Source organism: Ahaetulla prasina, chromosome 9 (genome assembly GCF_028640845.1).
Source record: "Ahaetulla prasina isolate Xishuangbanna chromosome 9, ASM2864084v1, whole genome shotgun sequence".
Classification (NCBI taxonomy): Eukaryota; Metazoa; Chordata; class Lepidosauria; order Squamata; family Colubridae; genus Ahaetulla; species Ahaetulla prasina.
In genome coordinates this window covers 6,662,700-6,679,948 of record NC_080547.1, presented here as the reverse complement: position 1 = coordinate 6,679,948, position 17,249 = coordinate 6,662,700, and the positions used below count along the sequence as shown (strand labels likewise).

The 17,249-nt window shown below is 46.0% G+C and overlaps 1 protein-coding gene across 1 annotated transcript in view; it reads right to left on the bottom strand.

Annotated features, from left to right (window-relative positions):
- The window catches only part of CNNM4 (cyclin and CBS domain divalent metal cation transport mediator 4), a 72,807-nt gene extending 56,015 nt beyond the window's left edge, over nt 1-16,792 (bottom strand). Inside the window, exon 1 of the mRNA XM_058194515.1 lies at nt 15,303-16,792. Within this exon, the coding sequence (XP_058050498.1) occupies nt 15,303-16,728 (1,426 nt within the window). The 5' untranslated portion in view covers nt 16,729-16,792. The remainder of the gene's footprint in view (nt 1-15,302) is intronic.
- Between the last annotated feature and the right edge of the window lie 457 nt (nt 16,793-17,249).

Below are 17,249 nucleotides of genomic sequence, written 5' to 3'. Positions count from 1 at the left end.
CATCTTATTCTAGCATTTTTCCCCCTGCCGAATAAACTTCAGAATTGTTGTATTTAGCTCATCAAAATATTTTTTTCTCTATTTTTATAGGAATCGTTTAGAACAAGAAAAGTAATTTCGGTAGAAAAGAGGTAGAAATTAGGAACTTAGTAAGTATTACATATAACAGGGGACACGGTGGCTCGGTGCTAAGACGCTGAGCTTGTCGATCAGAAGGTCGGCAGTTCAGCGGTTCGAACCCCTAGTGCCGCGTAACGGAGTGAGTTCCCACGACTTGTCCCAGCTTCTGCCAACCTAGCAGTTCGAAAGCAGGTAAAAAAGGGAAGTAGAAAAATAGGGACCACCTTTGGTGGGAAGGAAAGAGAGTTCCGTGCGCCTTTGGCGTTGAATCATGCTGGCCACATGACCACAAAGACATCTTCGGACAGCGCTGGCTCTTCGGCTTTGTAACGGAGATGAGAACCGCCCCCTAGAGTCGGGAACGACTAGCACAGATGTGCGAGGGGGACCTTTACCTTTAAGTATTACTAGGTAAACAAACGGACCCAGACAGTACGCTGTTCATTAAGCACATATTGTATGTAAAGAGAAAACGATATATATATAATTAATTAATTAAAAAAGAGGTTGTAAAAAAAAAAAGTTGGCCATGCCCACCCAGTCACATTACCCCCCACCATCAAGCCACGCCTACAGAACCGGTAGTAACAAATTTTACATTTCACCCCTGGTGAGAAGATCCTTGGATCCAAGCGTTATGGAAGGCTTAGCCATTAGATTGAGGAACTGAACTGGTGTAACTAGCTACTCCACAGCTTTTCGCTTGGATCTAACTGGGTTGTCTCTTTCCCAGGCCTCATGTGAATCCAGAACATATAGGGTGGCTCCCATCTATAGAAAGGCCTTTCAGCGTTTGCCAATGTTGCAGTGTAAGAGTTGGCTTCCAGGTTGACCAAGATCTAGGAGACGATTAGACGAACAAAAACATTGCAAGCTGTTGTGACCCAGGCCAAAGTCGGAAACTCAGTGTAAAAACAAACAAACTTTATTCAAACAGCTGAGAATTGCTTCATTCCCAGCGTAGTTCAACTAAATTAAAGCAAATTCCTCCCAACGTAATTCCTCAGTCCTATCACCAACCTTGGTTCAATTAGGCAAACTGCCAAAGGCCTTTCTTGGCAAAAGTTCAGAAGACACCGATGCAAAACAAATGCAAGAAGACGAAGCTATCAACGTTGTTTTCCGACAAAGAGCCTAAGCACCGTTGCTGGTCTGTTTTAAGCCTTATGGGAGGGGCCAATCATCTCCTGGCCTTACTCCTGAGTCGTCCTCTTTGCTTGAGCTGCTCTTGCCTTCTGGCAGCTCTTCTCATGCGTGCATTAGGAACAGGCTCCTCCTGTTCCTCTGCCTTACTGCTGTCAGCCTCTGGAGGCTCCGGAGTCCGCACATCACTCCCCAATGGCCTTGGCCCCACTTCAGCCTCCAATGCAGAGCCCTCACCCGGGCCTTCTCCACCCTCCAGGACTGACCCATGTTCTTCCTCAGCCTCATCGCTGTCTGACTCCGTTGCCAACTCTGCAGGCAGCTGGCGAACCACAACACAAGCTTCCTCCATGATCAATGCAAAGGAAGACCTTATCTAGGTCCCAGGAAGACTACAGGTAGTCCACAACGTATGACCACAATTGAGCCCCAAAATGTATGTCGTTAAGTGAGAAAATTTGTTAAGCAAGTTTCACCCCCCCTCCCCCCCCCCATTTTGCCACCTCTCTCGCCCCGGTTGCTAAGCGAATCACTGAAGCTGTTAAATTAGGTTGTGAGAGGAACCTGGTTTTCTCGTTGACTTTGCTGGTTGCAAAAGAGGATCACGTGACCCTGGGGCGCTGCAACCGTCATAAATATGAGTCAATTTGCCAAGCATCCCAACGTAAATCATGTGGCCATAGGGAATGCTGCAACGGTCGTTAAGTCACTTTTTCCAGTATTGTGGTAAACTTCGAACGGCCACTCAATGAACTGTTGTAAGTCGAGGACCACCTGCATTGCCAAATCAAGCACTTCTGTAAGAACTGTGCTCCAACGGGGATTGTTTTAGGGCAGGGGGTCCCCAAACCTGGCAGCTTGAAGACTTGTGGACTTGAACTCCCAGAATTCCTCAGCCAGCAAAGCTCAGCCAGCAAAGCAAAGCTGGCTGAGGAATTGTGGGAGTTGAAGTCCACAAGTCTTAAAGTTGCCCAAGTTTGGCAACTTTGCCAGCTGAGGAATTCTGGGAGTTGAAGTCCACAAGTCTTAAAAGCTGCCAAGTTTGAAGACTTCTGTTTTTAGGCAGATGCCCAAAGAATTTGACACCAGTCCTGCATTTTCCCCAAAGGCACAAAACAGGATAAATCCTGCAGAAAGGATCGTTTGAGTTTCTTTCTGATCGTTGCCATAGGCCTTTTGGAGAAATTCAGGTGAGATGCTCCCCTAGGCACCACTTCCTTAAGAAGGGGGCTGCCGGTTTTCCATTAATGACAAAAGCAAACAGCACCCAGGAACTCTGGACTTAATTTAATGCCACCTAGTAACCAAACAGTAGGAATGACACTATCCATAAAGGGAACCTCCCAAGTTTAAATCCCAAAGGCACTGTTTAAAATCTAGACAGTTTTTTTCCCCCAACTCAGCCCTTTCCAACTATGTTCAACTACAATGGCCAATCTTCCCAGGTAGAACTGAAAAAAAAACCCAACAGATTCATTATGCAGTAGGTTCATCACTTCTGGTGCAATCCAAGGGCCGGTTTAGCTCACGCTGGTAAAAGCCTGTTATTAAGAACACAGTAGCCTGCAATTACTGCAGGTTCGAGCCCGGCCCAAGGTTGACTCAGCCTTCCATCCTTTATAAGGTAGGTAAAATGAGGACCCAGATTGTTGGGGGGGCAATAAGTTGACTTTGTAAAAATATACAAATAGAATGAGACTATTGCCTTATACACTGTAAGCCGCCCTGAGTCTTCGGAGAAGGGCGGGGTATAAATGTAAACAAAAACAAAAAAAAAATTGTCATAGACCCACAGAAAATCTAGAAGAGTTTTGCAAGTTTATGTCTTGTCTCGTTTCCTTCCTTCCTTCCTTCCTTCCTTCCTTCCTTCCTTCCTTCCCTTTCTCTCCTTTCTTCCTCTCTCCCTCATTTCCTTTCTTCCTTCCTCCCTCTCTCCCTTCCTCCCTTTTCTTTCCTTCCTTCCTTTCTCCCTGCCTCCCTCTTCCTTCCTTCCTTCCTTCCTTCCTTCCTCCATCCTTCTTTCCTTTCCTCCCTCCCGCCTTTCCTTCCTTCCTTCCTTCCCTTTCTCTCCTCCCTCCCTCCCTCCTTTCCTTCCTTCCCTTTCTCTCCTTCCTTCCTCCCACCCTCCTTTCCTTCCTTCCTTTCCTTCTTTCCTCCCTCCCTCCTTTCCTTCCTTCCCTTTCTCTCCTTCCTTCCTCCCACCCTCCTTTCCTTCCTTCCTTTCCTTCTTTCCTCCCTCCCTCCTTTCCTGAAAAGCAACTGGAGATACGTTCTAAAAATAGTACTTCATTTAAAGAGCAGTGCTGGGATTGTCCAAAAGTGACACTGTCTTCATGCCCCTGTGTGAACTGCACGCAGGTGAAGAGGGAGAAACGCCTCCGTGCACCTTCCGCGTTATCTCTGTTAGCATGATCGTTATGTGCCATGCTAGGAATACTTGGCTCAAACGTCAGTCTTAGCAGCTACTCAGACTGTGTGTCCCTGTCTGGATTCACCCCCTCCCCTCAAATAATAAGATATTTTTTTTAATTGGCCAAGTGTGATTGGACACACAAGGAATTTGTCTTGATCCACATGCTCTCAGCGTAAATAAAAGAAAAGATACGTTCATCAAGAATCATAAGGTACAACACTTAATGATAGTCATAGAATAGAATAGAATAGAATAGAATAGAATAGAATAGAATAGAATAGAATAGAATAGAATAGAATAGAATAGAATAGAATTCTTTATTGGCCAAGTGTGATTGGACACACAAGGAAATTTGTCTTGGTGCATAGGCTCTCAGCGTAAATAAAAGAAAAGATACGTTCAAGAAGAACTCTAAGGTACCACACTTAATGATAGTCATAGAATAGAATAGAATAGAATAGAATAGAATAGAATAGAATAGAATAGAATAGAATAGAATTCTTTATTGGCCAAGTGTGATTGGACACACAAGGAAATTTGTCTTGGTGTATATGCTCTCAGTGTACATAAAAGAAAAGATACCTTCATCAAGAATCATAAGGTACCACACTTAATGATAGTCATAGAATAGAATAGAATAAGAAGAATAGAATAGAATAGAATAGAATTTTTTATTGGCCAAGTGTGATTGGACACACAAGGAATTTGTCTTGGTCCACATGCTCTCAGTGTACATAAAAGAAAAGATACCTTCATCAAGAATCATAAGGTACCACACTTAATGATAGTCATAGAATAGAATAGAATAAGAAGAATAGAATAGAATAGAATAGAATAGAATAGAATAGAATAGAATAGAATAGAATAGAATTTTTTATTGGCCAAGTGTGATTGGACACACAAGGAATTTGTCTTGGTCCACATGCTCTCAGTGTACATAAAAGAAAAGATACGTTCATCAAGAATCATAAGGTACAACACTTAATGATAGTCATAGGCTACAAATAAGCAATCAGGAAATAATATCAGTATAAATCGTAAGGATACAAGCAACAAAGTTACAGTCATGCAGTCATAAGTGGAAGGAAATGGGTGATGGGAATGATGAGAAGATTAATAGTAGTTATTTGTTTAACAGAGTGATGGCGTTGGTGTGTCTAGTTGTTCTGGTGTGCAGAGCTCTGTAATGTCGTTTTGAGGGTAGGAGTTGAAACAGTTTAGGTCCAGGATGTGAGGGCTCTGTAAATATTTTCACAGCCCATTTTCTGACTCGTGCAGTATACAGATCCTCAATGGAAGGCAGGTTGGTAGCCATTGGTTTTTTCTGCGGTTCTAATGATCCTCTGAAGTCTGTGTCTGTCTTGTTGGGTTGCAGAACCGAACCAGACAGTTATAGAGGTGCAGATGACAGACTCAATCATTCCTCTGTACAATCTGTAATCCAGAGCCGATTGCAAGTCCGCTGGTGCAGAAATTTGTCACCTATGAACTTGTCCCTTTATTTTTGCAAGCTTGTGCAACATTCCTTTGCAGGACATTTGTTCCAGAGTTTAAGTAAACTCAGAAGCACAGGATCCTAATCACTCAATAATCTATTTTTCAAACACACAATGGCATGTTTGCACAACATGCTGGAGTAAGCTTAAATAAAGATGGGCAGTGTGTCGCTCAAGGGTACCGAGGGAAAGCAAGCATAGTTTGCCTCAAACAATACCGCTGTATTAAGCCAGCCTGACTTGTAGGTAGTCCTCGACTTACGACCATAATTGAGCTCCAAATTTCCATTGTTAAGGGAGAGAGTTGTGAAGTGACTTCAGCCCAGGGGTGAAATGTTCCCGGTTCAGATCGGATCACCCGATCCAGTAGCGATGGCAGCGGATGGTTTGGAGAACCGGTAGCAAAAATCCCTGCCCCTCCCCCACCATGCCCAGCTGAGCCATGCGATCATCAAAGATTTTTTTTTTTTAACTTTTAAAAGCATTTTTTCTTCGGCCGAAAAAATGCTTTTAAAAGTTGGGAAAAAAAAAAAGCCTCTGATGATCGCGCAGCTAAGCTGGGATTGTCAGAGGCTTTTAAAACCTCTTCGGCCAAAGAGGTGGTAGCAAAAATGCTTTTATTTATTTATTTTTTTATTTTATTTTATATACCGCCCTTCTCCCGAAGGACTCAGGGCGGTTTACAGCCAGGGTAAAAAGCAAGAATCAGAAAAGTTAAAAAACATTTAAAAGCTAATTCAATTAAAGGCTGAAGAAATATAAGACTATAATAAAACCCCAATTAAAAAACTTCATTAAGCCAGCCCTGCACGATGAATTAGAAAGGTCTTTAGCTCGCGGCGAAAGGTCCGGAGATCAGGAAGTTGACGTATCCTCGGAGGCAGCTCATTCCAGAGGGCAGGAGCCCCCACAGAGAAGGCTCTCCCCCGGGGGGTCGCCAGTCTACATTGTTTGACCGACGGCACCCTGAGGAGACCCTCTCTATGGGAGCGCACGGGTCGATGGGAGGCTCTTGGTAGCAGCAGGCGGTCCTGCTGCTTAAAAGGCTCCTCTGCCGATCTCAGCTGAGTTTGTGAAAAATGAGCCCATTTTTGGCCTCCCAAACATACCACGTGTCGCGTTGTTGCCCTCCCCGGCCCCCAGGAGCACTCTGCAGGCCTCCCAAACCCCCTGCAGGCGCTGTTTTTGCGAGAAACGGGCCTGTTTTTTTAGCGAAAACAGGAGATGGGAAGGCCAAAAATGGCTGCATTCGGAGTATAAGATGCACCAATATTTCCACCCTCTTTTAGGGGGGAGAAAAGTGCATTTTGTACCTTGTGCCTCCAGATATTTTGGACAGGCAGTGCTGGAGTGGTGAGAACTGAAACTGATAACATCTCTTATATAATTTATCTCTTATATAAGGGTATACAAGAGATAAATTATATAAGAGATCTTATCAATTTCAGTTCTCACCACTCCAGCACCGCATGTCCAAAATATCTGGAGGCACCAGATAAGAAGACATTATTACTGTATGTTATCGGACGGATAGTCCTTAATTTACAACCATTTGTTTAGTCTTCTATTAATAGTTCTCTCATCTTCTGAGCAATTTTAACTGACCGCTGTTGGTTCTAGGCAGATCATTAATGAAGTTGAGGGTTGCTTAGAGAGAGAGAGAGAGAGAGAGAGAGAGAGAGAGAGAGAGAGAAAACCTAACTCAAAAATTCTGCCTGCAAATCTTTCAAAAGAAGAATCTTAATCCCCCAAATTCTCCTTCACTTTTCTATCGAGTATCCCCCAAACAGTTATGTCATCGTCCATATGCCGTTTAATTAATGAGTTACATGCTGGGGGAAAACCCTTTAGCTTGCAGCTGATTTATGTGCAAACTAGCCAGGAGAACAGCCCGAGAATCAAAGGATGAGTATTAGTGGGTAGAAGTAGGAGAGAAATCTAGCAGATTCTGACAGGTTGTGGAGAACCGGGAGCGGAAATTTTGAGTAGTTCGGAGAACAGGCAAATACTACCTCTGGCTGGCCCCCAAGTGGGGTGAGAATGGAGATTTTGCAACATCCTTCCTCCATGAGTGAGGAGGGAATGGGGATTTTGCAATATCCTTCCCCCAGGAGTGGGGAGGGAATGGGGATTTTGCAATATCCTTCCCCCAGGAGTGGGGAGGGAATGGGGATTTTGCAGGGAGGGAATGGGGATTTTGCAATATCCTTCCTCCGGGAGTGGGGAGGGAATGGAGATTTTGCAATATCCAATATCCGGTTAAGCTGAGCTGGGTGAAGGCTTGCGTGCCTGCAGAGCGGGATTTGGGTGCCAGCCGTTTGCCATCATGGACCTATACAATCTCAGACAAGTGGCTGCCTAGTCTCTTCTTAAAAACCTCCAGTGTTGGAGCGCCCACGATATCTGGTGGCAAGCTGTTCCACTGGTTAATTGCCCTCACTCTTAGGAAGTTTCTCCTTAATTCCAGATTGCTTCTCTGGGGGCTGACAGGAATGCAATTTAATAGATAAAAGGAAGGCCTTCTATACAGGTAGTGGAACCCATTCCTACAAGCTCTGTCATCAAAATAGCATTCAATCATAAACCTAGATTAAGGGCAATCCTGCAAACACGTTTAAATCTACTAAGAACTAATTAATATGAAAGTTAAAAGAGAATATATGTGATTAACAATGGATAAGGTGAGACGACTAATTGAAATAATGTTAAGAAATTAGGATTTGAGGGCGGATGGGAATGCTGCTTATATAAATAAGTATAGAAGTATTTAGATAAAATAAAAAAGTAGGCAAAAAGAATATTTTGGCAGAAATTGTAACTATGTAAAGTGTATGATAAGGTGTAAGATGTGATTCGGTCAATATTCTGTTCACAGAATATATATGTGGGGGGGAAAAAATCAATAAAACTTGATTCAAAAAAAAATGATAAATGTAGATTGAAAAAATGCCCATCTCCAAATATAACAATGATGAGAGGGTAGCCAGTCTGACATTTAAATTTCCCGCGTGGTGCTTGGTTCAAAGAAAAAAAAGGGGGGAGGGGGAAGCCCAAATAAATAAATAAAATTGAACTATGAGGTCCTTGATGTTCTCTGAGCTTGGTAGTTTTCTTGCAGTCCTTCCGTTACCCCACCCGGCGCATTGATGATGATGCATAGTTCGGTAAAGAAACGTCTCCAAAAACAACAACAATAACTCACACCCCTACCAAGCTCAAAGAGCACCAAGGACCCCACAAATAAATAAATATTCGGAATTAAAACTCACTTGTTTAACCCGATTAAGTTTAAAGGGCCTCTTGTGGCTCAACAGACTAATGCAGTCTGTTATTAACAGCAGCTGCTTGCAATTACTGCAGGTTCAAGTCCCACCAGGCCCAAGGTTGACTCAGCCTTCCATCCCTTTATAAGGTAGGTAAAATGAGGACCCAGATTGTTGGGGGGCAATAAGTTGACTTTGTATATAAGATACAAATGGATGAAGACTATTGCTTGACATAGTGTAAGCCGCCCTGAGTCTTCGGAGAAGGGCGGGATATAAATGCAAAAAAAAAAGTTGACTTTGTATATAAATATACAAATAGGATGAAGACTATTGCTTGACATAGTGTAAGCCGCCCTGAGTCTTCGGAGAAGGGCGGGATATAAATGCAAAAAAAAGAGTTGACTTTGTATATAAATATACAAATAGGATGAAGACTATTGCTTGACATAGTGTAAGCCGCCCTGAGTCTTCGGAGAAGGGCGGGATATAAATGCAAAAAAAAAAGTTGACTTTGTATATAAATATACAAATAGGATGAAGACTATTGCTTGACATAGTGTAAGCCGCCCTGAGTCTTCGGAGAAGGGCGGGATATAAATGCAAAAAAAAAAGTTGACTTTGTATATAAATATACAAATAGGATGAAGACTATTGCTTGACATAGTGTAAGCCGCCCTGAGTCTTCGGAGAAGGGCGGGATATAAATGCAAAAAAAAAAAGTTGACTTTGTATATAAATATACAAATAGGATGGAGACTATTGCCAACGTAGGGCGGGATATAAATGCAAAAAAAAAAGTTGACTTTGTATATAAATATACAAATAGGATGGAGACTATTGCCAACGTAGTGTAAGCCGCCCCGAGTCTTCGGAGAAGGGCGGGATATAAATGCGAAGTTAAAAAAAAAAAGCAGAATAAACTAAAGACTAAGCTCAGGCCCAGGAAGTGAATTGCTCACTTTATTCCCTTTATTATTTCCCTTTATTAAGGGAAATTTAATCAAGACAGGAATTCTCCTTTGAAATGTTGTAAGATCTGGTTCCAAAAAGTCATCATCGTCACGCCAAAACGGTGTCCATTGTTAGGCTGTGGACGACTCCTCAACGGGGGGCAAAGTTGATGAAATACGGGCGTTCTCCCAGGATCTGATGCCAATCGGTCACTGTCATGTTCCAAATTGCTCATGCTCATCAGGCTGCTCTTGGTATCTACTCCACGTGGGAGATTTATTCCCGATAGGCGTTCAATGGCCTGGAGTTCACACTAAGCATGTTGTCATGCTCAGAGCATTTGAGCTGCACCCAAATGTGGTAATTCAGACCCCATTTACTTTTGAGTCACACGTTCCACCAACACGAGGCATTTCTGCCCATGGGAGCCACCTCTCTCTTTCTCTCTCTCTCTCTCTCTCTGATCTAGTTTCACTTTTGCTCCTAATGTTGGCCCAAATTTGTATATCTCATGACCTTGTTTACCTCTGGAGATTCTGAAGTCATCCAGGTCATGGTTGTCTCAAAGGTGCTTTTTCCAAAAGGCAACTGTTTTTTGGAGGAGAAGGAAGAGGAGGAGGAAGAGGAGCAGTAGTAGTAGTAGTAGTGGTGGTGGTGGTGGTGGTGTAGGGTTTCCCACCTAAGCAGGCGGTTGGACTACAACAGGGGTCTCCAACCTTGGTCCCTTTAAGACTTGTGAACTTCAACTCCCAGAGTCCCTCAACCAGCAAAGGTGGCTGAGGAACTCTGGGAGTTGAAGTCCACAAGTCTTAAAGGGACCAAGGTTGGAGACCCTTGGACTAGAAGACCTCCAAGGTCCCTTACAACTATGTTATTCTAGTCTATTCTATTCTATTCTATTCTAAGGAGGAGGAGGAGGAGGAGAAGGAGGAGGAGAAGGAGAAGAAGGAGGAGGAGGAGGAGAAGGAGAAGAAGGAGGAGGAGGAGGAAGAAGGAGAAGGAGAAGCAGAAGGAGGAGGAGGAGGAGACAGAGAAGAAGAAGGAGAAGAAGTCGTGTACGGTTTCCTGCCTAAGCAGGGGGTTGGACTAGAAGACCTCCAAGGTCCCTTCCAACTCTGTTATTCTAGTCTATTCCATGAGGAGGAGGAGGAGGAGGAGGAAGAAGAAGAAGAAGGAGGAGGAGGAGGAGGAGGGGGAGAAGGAGAAAGAGAAAGAAGAAGCTTCATTAGTTCTGGCTGGCTGGGTGTGTATAGTGAAATGGGACATGGAACATCCATCCCTCCAGAACTGGAAAAGTTTTTGGGATGAGAAGCAAAACATCATCTTCTTCCTCAAACGTGGGGGGGGGGGGAAACATCTTTCAGTGGCCATTTTTTTTAAAAAAAAAAAGCACCTTCGAGATGATCCTGTTTGGGCTGCAAACATAGGAAAAAGTTACACGTTGACTTGTAGTTGCAAAGAACAACTTGATGACTTGCAAATAACATTTTCTTTTGTTAATAGACACAATGCATTCCTATTTCGCATTGTGGCTGGGAATGATTGCAAAAAACAAATACATGTTTTCCCCCACAAATATAGGCTCTGGCTTTTTTTTTTCGTTTTGTTTTCCCCCCCCCACCCCTGGGCTCAAACAAGTGTCATTCCATTGGTTGCGACAGAAATTGACCGACTGGCTTGACGTTGTAGGCCGAGAGTGACTGTTGACCCAAAGTCACCCAGCCGGCTTTTAAGCCTAAGGCAAGACAGGAATATACCATCTCCTGTTTCCCAAGCTTGGTGCCTTCACCGCGAGACCTAACTGGCTCGAACGACTACAAAGTCAAGATATGATTGTTTTTCCCGTTAACTGTTTTGTCACACATATTTTGTAGCCTATAGGTAAAGGTTCCTCTCGCACATATATGCTAGTCGTTCCCGACTCTAGGGGGCGGTGCTCATCTCTGTTTCAAAGCCGAAGAGCCAGCGCTGTCCGAAGACGTCTCCGGGTCATGTGGCCGGCATGACTCAACGCCAAAGGCGCACGGAACACTGTTACCTTCCCACCAAAGGTGGTCCCTATTTTCCTACTTGCATTTTTCAAACTGCTAGGTCAGCAGAAGCTGGGAGAAGTAACGGGAGCTCACCCCGTTACGTGGCGCTAGGGATTTGAACCGCCGAACTGCTGACCTTCTGATCAACAAGATCAGCGTCTTAGCCAATGAGCCACCAACGTCCCTGTAGCCGTGTAGATGAGAGGTCAATAGTTTGTAAATGGATGTACTAGTTTAAAAAAATTGTTTTAGAGGGGGGCTGTTTTTCAAGGGCTGGGAACCAGTGGTGGGTTGCTCCCGGTTCGGACAAACTTGTAGTGGTGGCGGGAAGCTCCACCCACCTGCCCAGATGTCATCAAAAACGCTCTGCGCAGAAGCGCTGTGCACTTGCAAAGAGAGCATGCGCGCCCACACGCTACCGATAGCGAACTGGTGGTGCCGAGATTTGAAACCCACTACTGCTGGGAACTAATATTGTAGCAGCCTTAATCAGTATTTAAGCGGGGGGGGGCGGGGGGAGGGGAGGGGCGATAATCTGTGTACAGGTAGTCCTTTACAAGTCCTCGTTTAGTGACTGTTCGAAATTACAACAGCACTGAAGAAAGCGGCTTATGACCGTTTGTCACACTTATGAAAAATTGCAGCATCCCTATAGACAGGTGATCAAACTTCGGACGCTTGGCAATTGGTTCATATTTATGATGGTTGGCAGTGTCCTGGGGTCACGTGATCCCCTTTTGGGACCTTCTGAGTGAATGGGGAAGCCAGTTTCTCTTAATAACCGTGTTATTAGCTCCACAGCTGCAGCGATTCACTTAACAAATGCGGCAAGGAAGGTCGTAAAAACGGGACCAAAGCCGCTTACGTAACATCTCGCTCGGCAACATAAGCCTTGGGGTCAGTTGTTTTCGTAAATCGAAGGTAACCTGTATACGTGCTGCATTTTCTTTTTAATGCACTTTATTAAACATCTTGTATGCTTTGTCTCTCTCTTTTTTTTTTCCAAATTTCTTGAGATTTGTTATCTTAAACTTTTTCTTATCTTAAACCTTGGCAACTTTAAGCCCGGAGGACTTCAACTCCCAGAATTCCCCAGCCAGCAAAGTTGGCTGGGGCATTCTGGGAGTTGAAATCCTCCGGGCTTAAAGTTGGCAAAGTTGGAGACCCCTGCTTCAAGTTTAAAAAGTTAATTTTTTAAAAAATCAAGATGTAACATCAACGCTGGGAAAAAGCTTCTTCAAAACAAACCAGAATAAGGCGGGCTTATGCAGGAGAACCCCTTAAATCCTTAACTCTAGGTGGGAGTTCTGTGAATTCTTTGAAATGCACAGCTGATAAAGCAGGACTGTAGCTTTAAGGGAGGTGGGGGGGTGTCTGGCGTTTTAACAACATTGCATTGCAACCCAGGTTTTCTGATCCTTCTATGGGGGAAGAGTTCGAAAGATTGTTTAAGACACCACGGCCCCATAACAAAAGAGTTCAACGTGATTTATGAACTCACACCTTACTGGGGGTTGGGGGGGACACAAAACTACTCCAGGCAGCCGGACAAAAACCAGGATGCAGCTTCCCGGCCCCTTCACCCATTAAATCTGGCCCTGGGAGGATGTCATTCCGGAAGTATTTTCTTTCTCGCTTTCATTCGGGGCTAGATCAGCTCCCTTGTTTTCCAGCAAGTGGGATAGACACCGAGGGATCTCCTAGTTTTAAAAAAAGTTGCTTTGGGAAAAACCAAAACAAAACAACTCTCTCTGACTGCCTTGCAGCTGGGAGAGTCCCTTTGACGAATGTTGACATCCAACTCCTTACCAGCCAACAATTCCGCTTTTTCCTCTTGCTTGTTCTGCCAAGTCAGCAGAACTTGCGCCTCTGAACCAAAACCTCTGTCTGGACAAGGCTGCAAAACATGCTCAAGGAAAGAAACCCCCCGGGCCATCCTTACAAGTCTTTTTCCCACCCCCCACCCCAGAAAATAACTTCTGCTGTTAATATATAATGAGCGGAGGGTTGGGTTCGCACATGGCCTCGAGCTATTATTTGCTGAAGGAGGACACAAGTCGAATAAACCAGAGCTGATGAGGGCTCTTGCCCATCATTTCTAAGGACTATCTGCCACAGGGGGGCTGCTTTTACCCGTAAAATCATCAGCCCGAAGCCTGCAATAACTTGGCGCGCATGGCACCACTTGGCGCCCATTGCAGGAAGCCGTAGCGAAGGAGTACAACAAAATTATGAGAAAACCACTTTTTTTCTCCCCCTGCGCACACTGAACTTCCTCGTGGATCCACTGGCAGGCTTAAAACCAGGAAGCCCTCTCTGGCACTCTGCTCAACAGCAGTCTACACAACTTTTGACATCAACACACAGTAGAAAGCCAAAGGGGCTGCTGAATGCCCAGATACAGGCGGTTACGTAGAATGACCCTACCACAAAAGGTGCCAGGTTTTGACTTTCCTCGCCAAGCACTGGTCAACTCTGAACAGGATCCGTACCCGACGGATTAAGTGGGGTCTTCTCTCTACCCCTCAGAGTGACTGTGATGCTCCTCGACAAACTATCCATCACACTGTGTCCAAATGTCCATCAAGAGCTTAAAGGTAAAGGTAAAGGTTCCCCTCGCACACATGGGCTCATTGTTCCCGACTCTATGGGATGGTGCTCATCTCCGTTTCAAAGCCGAAGAGCCAGCACTGTCCAAAGACATCTCCGTGGTCATGTGGCCAGCATGACTCAACGCCAAAGGCTCATGGAACGCTGTTCCCTTCCCACCAAAGGTGGTCCCTATTTTTTCTGCTTGTATTTTTTATGTGCTTTCAAACTGCTAGATTGGCAGAAGCTGGGACAAGTCACGAGAGCTCACTCCGTTAGGAGGCACTAGGGATTCGAACTGCTGAACTGCTGACCTTTGGATCGACAAGCTCAGCGTCTTAGCCAATGAGCCACCGTGTCCCTGTAATCAAGAGCTTACACCAGCCCAATGCCTGGTTGTTGTTTTTTTCAACATAACTGCCCTGTCCTTGAATGGCCGGGTGGACCGGGCATTAACATTTGAACCACTATAAATCTGTGTATTTGCCACACGCTAAATAAATAAATAAACCTAGCACAACACAACCTGCCTTCCATTGAGGACCTGTATACTGCACGAATCAAGAAGAGGGCTGTGAAAATATTTACAGACCCCTCGCATCCTGGACATAAACTGTTTCAACTCCTACCCTCAAAACGACACTATAGAGCACTGCACACCAGAACAACTAGACACAAGAACAGTTTTTCCCCGAAGGCCATCACTCTGCTAAACAAATAATTCCCTCAACACTGTCAGACTATTTACTGAATCTGCACTACTATTAATCTTCTCATAGTTCCCATCACCAATCTCTTTCCACTTATGACTGTATGACTATAACTTGTTGCTGGCAATCCTTATGATTTATATTGATATATTGACCATCAATTGTGTTGTAAATGTTGTACCTTGATGAACGTATCTTTTCTTTTATGTACACTGAGAGCCTATGCACCAAAGACAAATTCCTTGTGTGTCCAATCACACTTGGCCAATAAAAATTCTATTCCTATTCTATTCTATTCAGAGTCCACGAGACAAATGAGCTACAGATATCTTACGGGACCTCAGGAACCTATGAATGCTTCTGCTGGGTTTGGCCATAAAATTCTGCATTAGAAGCCTTAGCTAGGAGGAAATAAACCAGGTTGCATCCTAGCCACCAGGATTTAAAAAGCAGGCTCCTTATCATTCTGGAGATGCGCAGGGGAAGCTGCATCTTTGCCAACCATGCCCTGGGCAGCCCCAAAGGACCCAGGGTCATCGGCACCTTGCCCAGATCCACGACCACCTTCCACCTTGACTTACCTTTTTTGAATTCCTCCAGCATGGCGTCCAACTTGGTGTCGTGGAAGACAAAATGGACAGGGTGGTTGTAGAACTTGGTGATCGTCTTGAGGGTGGTGCAGTCATCGGGGTCCACAAAAGCCAAGTCCTTGATGTACAGGATATCCACAATGTTGGACCGCTCTTCTTCAAAGACCGGGATACGGGTGTAGCCGCTTTCCATGATTTCCGACATGGTGTTGAAATCCAAGACAGTGTCACTGTTGATCATGAAGCAGTCGTGAATTGGGGTCATGACGTCCTCCACCGTCTTGGTCCGAAGCTCCAGGGCTCCCTGGATCATGTTCAGCTCCTCCTTGACCAGATCGTTGTACGGTTCCGTGATCTTCAGCATCTCCACCAGCTTCTCCCGGTTGTAGACGGTGCCGATTTCTTGACCCAACATAAAGTCTAGGATCTTGCTGACCGGGTAGGAAATGGGGAAGGTCAAGAGCATGAAGATCTTGGTCAAGACGATGGTGTTGGCTCCCACGGCCAAACCGTGGCGGGAGCAGAGCGCTTGCGGCACGATCTCCCCGAAGATGACGATACCGGAGGTGGACGCGATGACGGCTACCAAACCGGATCCTATCAGGTCATCCAGGAGGATGGTGAGGGTGGTGTTGACCAAGACGTTGCCCAGCAGGAGGGAGCAGAGCAGGTAGTTGCCCTTGCGGCGGATGGGCTCAATCTTGCGGGCGTAGCGCTTCTCCGTCTCGCTGCCGCAGTTCTGGACGATGCGCAGCTCCATAGGATCCAGCGCCATCAAGCCCAAGTTGAGCCCGCTGAACATGCCGGAGAGGACCAACAGGGTCACCAGGAGCAAGATCTGGAGCCAGAGCGGGAGCAAACGCTGCTTCTCCTCCACCACCCGCAGGAAGGCATCCTCCCCTTCCAGGCGCAGCCAAGGCCGGTTAGGATCGCTCCGGGCGCAGAGGACGTAGAGCTTGGAGCGCTCGGCTTTGCGCAGCCGCTGGACTCGGACGCCGACCAGGGCCGAAGTGGGGCGGCTGGGGCCGGCGTGGGCGTGGACCACCAAATCCTGGCTCTTCTCCGGGCAAGTGGCGTTGGGGTCCCGGGGAGACCGAGTGGCGTTAAGGCCGGCTTCGGCGAAGTAGACCGCCTGGTAAGCGCGGGGGCTCAAACCCAGCCCGTAGAGGCGCAGCAAGATCTCGGCGCCTTCTTGCACTTGCAGCACGCCGGCTTCCTCCGGCTCTACCGGTTCGCCCAGCGGCCGGTCGGTGCGCTCCAGCCTCATGCCCAACACCACGGGGCCCCGGCGCTCCAACGAAGCAGAGCCGGGGCTGAGCAAGAGCCAAGCGGAGGCCAGGAGGAGCAGCTTCCCCGGGAAAAAAGAACCGGGCGCCTCCCCGGAGCCCGGCAAGGTCCCCGGCCGGCTCAACGCCATGTTCCCCGCGCCTGCCTCGGCTCGGCTCTAGCTGCGAGCGCGGAGAGTGTGTGTGTGTGTGTGTGTTTTTTTTTTTTTTTTACCTTGGGGTTCGGCGAGGGGGGAGGAGCTTCGGCGCGTCACGGGCTCGGCTGCTTTGCATACGACACGCCCCCCCTTCCCTCCCTCCCTCCCTCCCTCCCTCGGGGGCGTGTCCTTAAGGAGGCGCCGGGTTGGGTTGGTTTTGAGTTTTTCCCACCCCCCTCCTTTTTTTTTAAGGAGGCGCGGAAGCGGTGCGGGCAGCCGCTGTCCAAGCGGGGAGTTAGAATAGGATAGAATTTTTTTTATTGGCCAAGTGTGATTGGACACACAAGGAATTTGTCTTGGTGCATATGCTCTCAATGTACCTAAAAGAAAAGATACGTTCATCAAGAATCATAAGGTACAACACTTAATGATAGTCATAGAATAGAGTAGAATAGAATAGAATAGAATAGAATAGAATAGAATAGAATAGAATAGAATAGAATTTTTTATTGGCC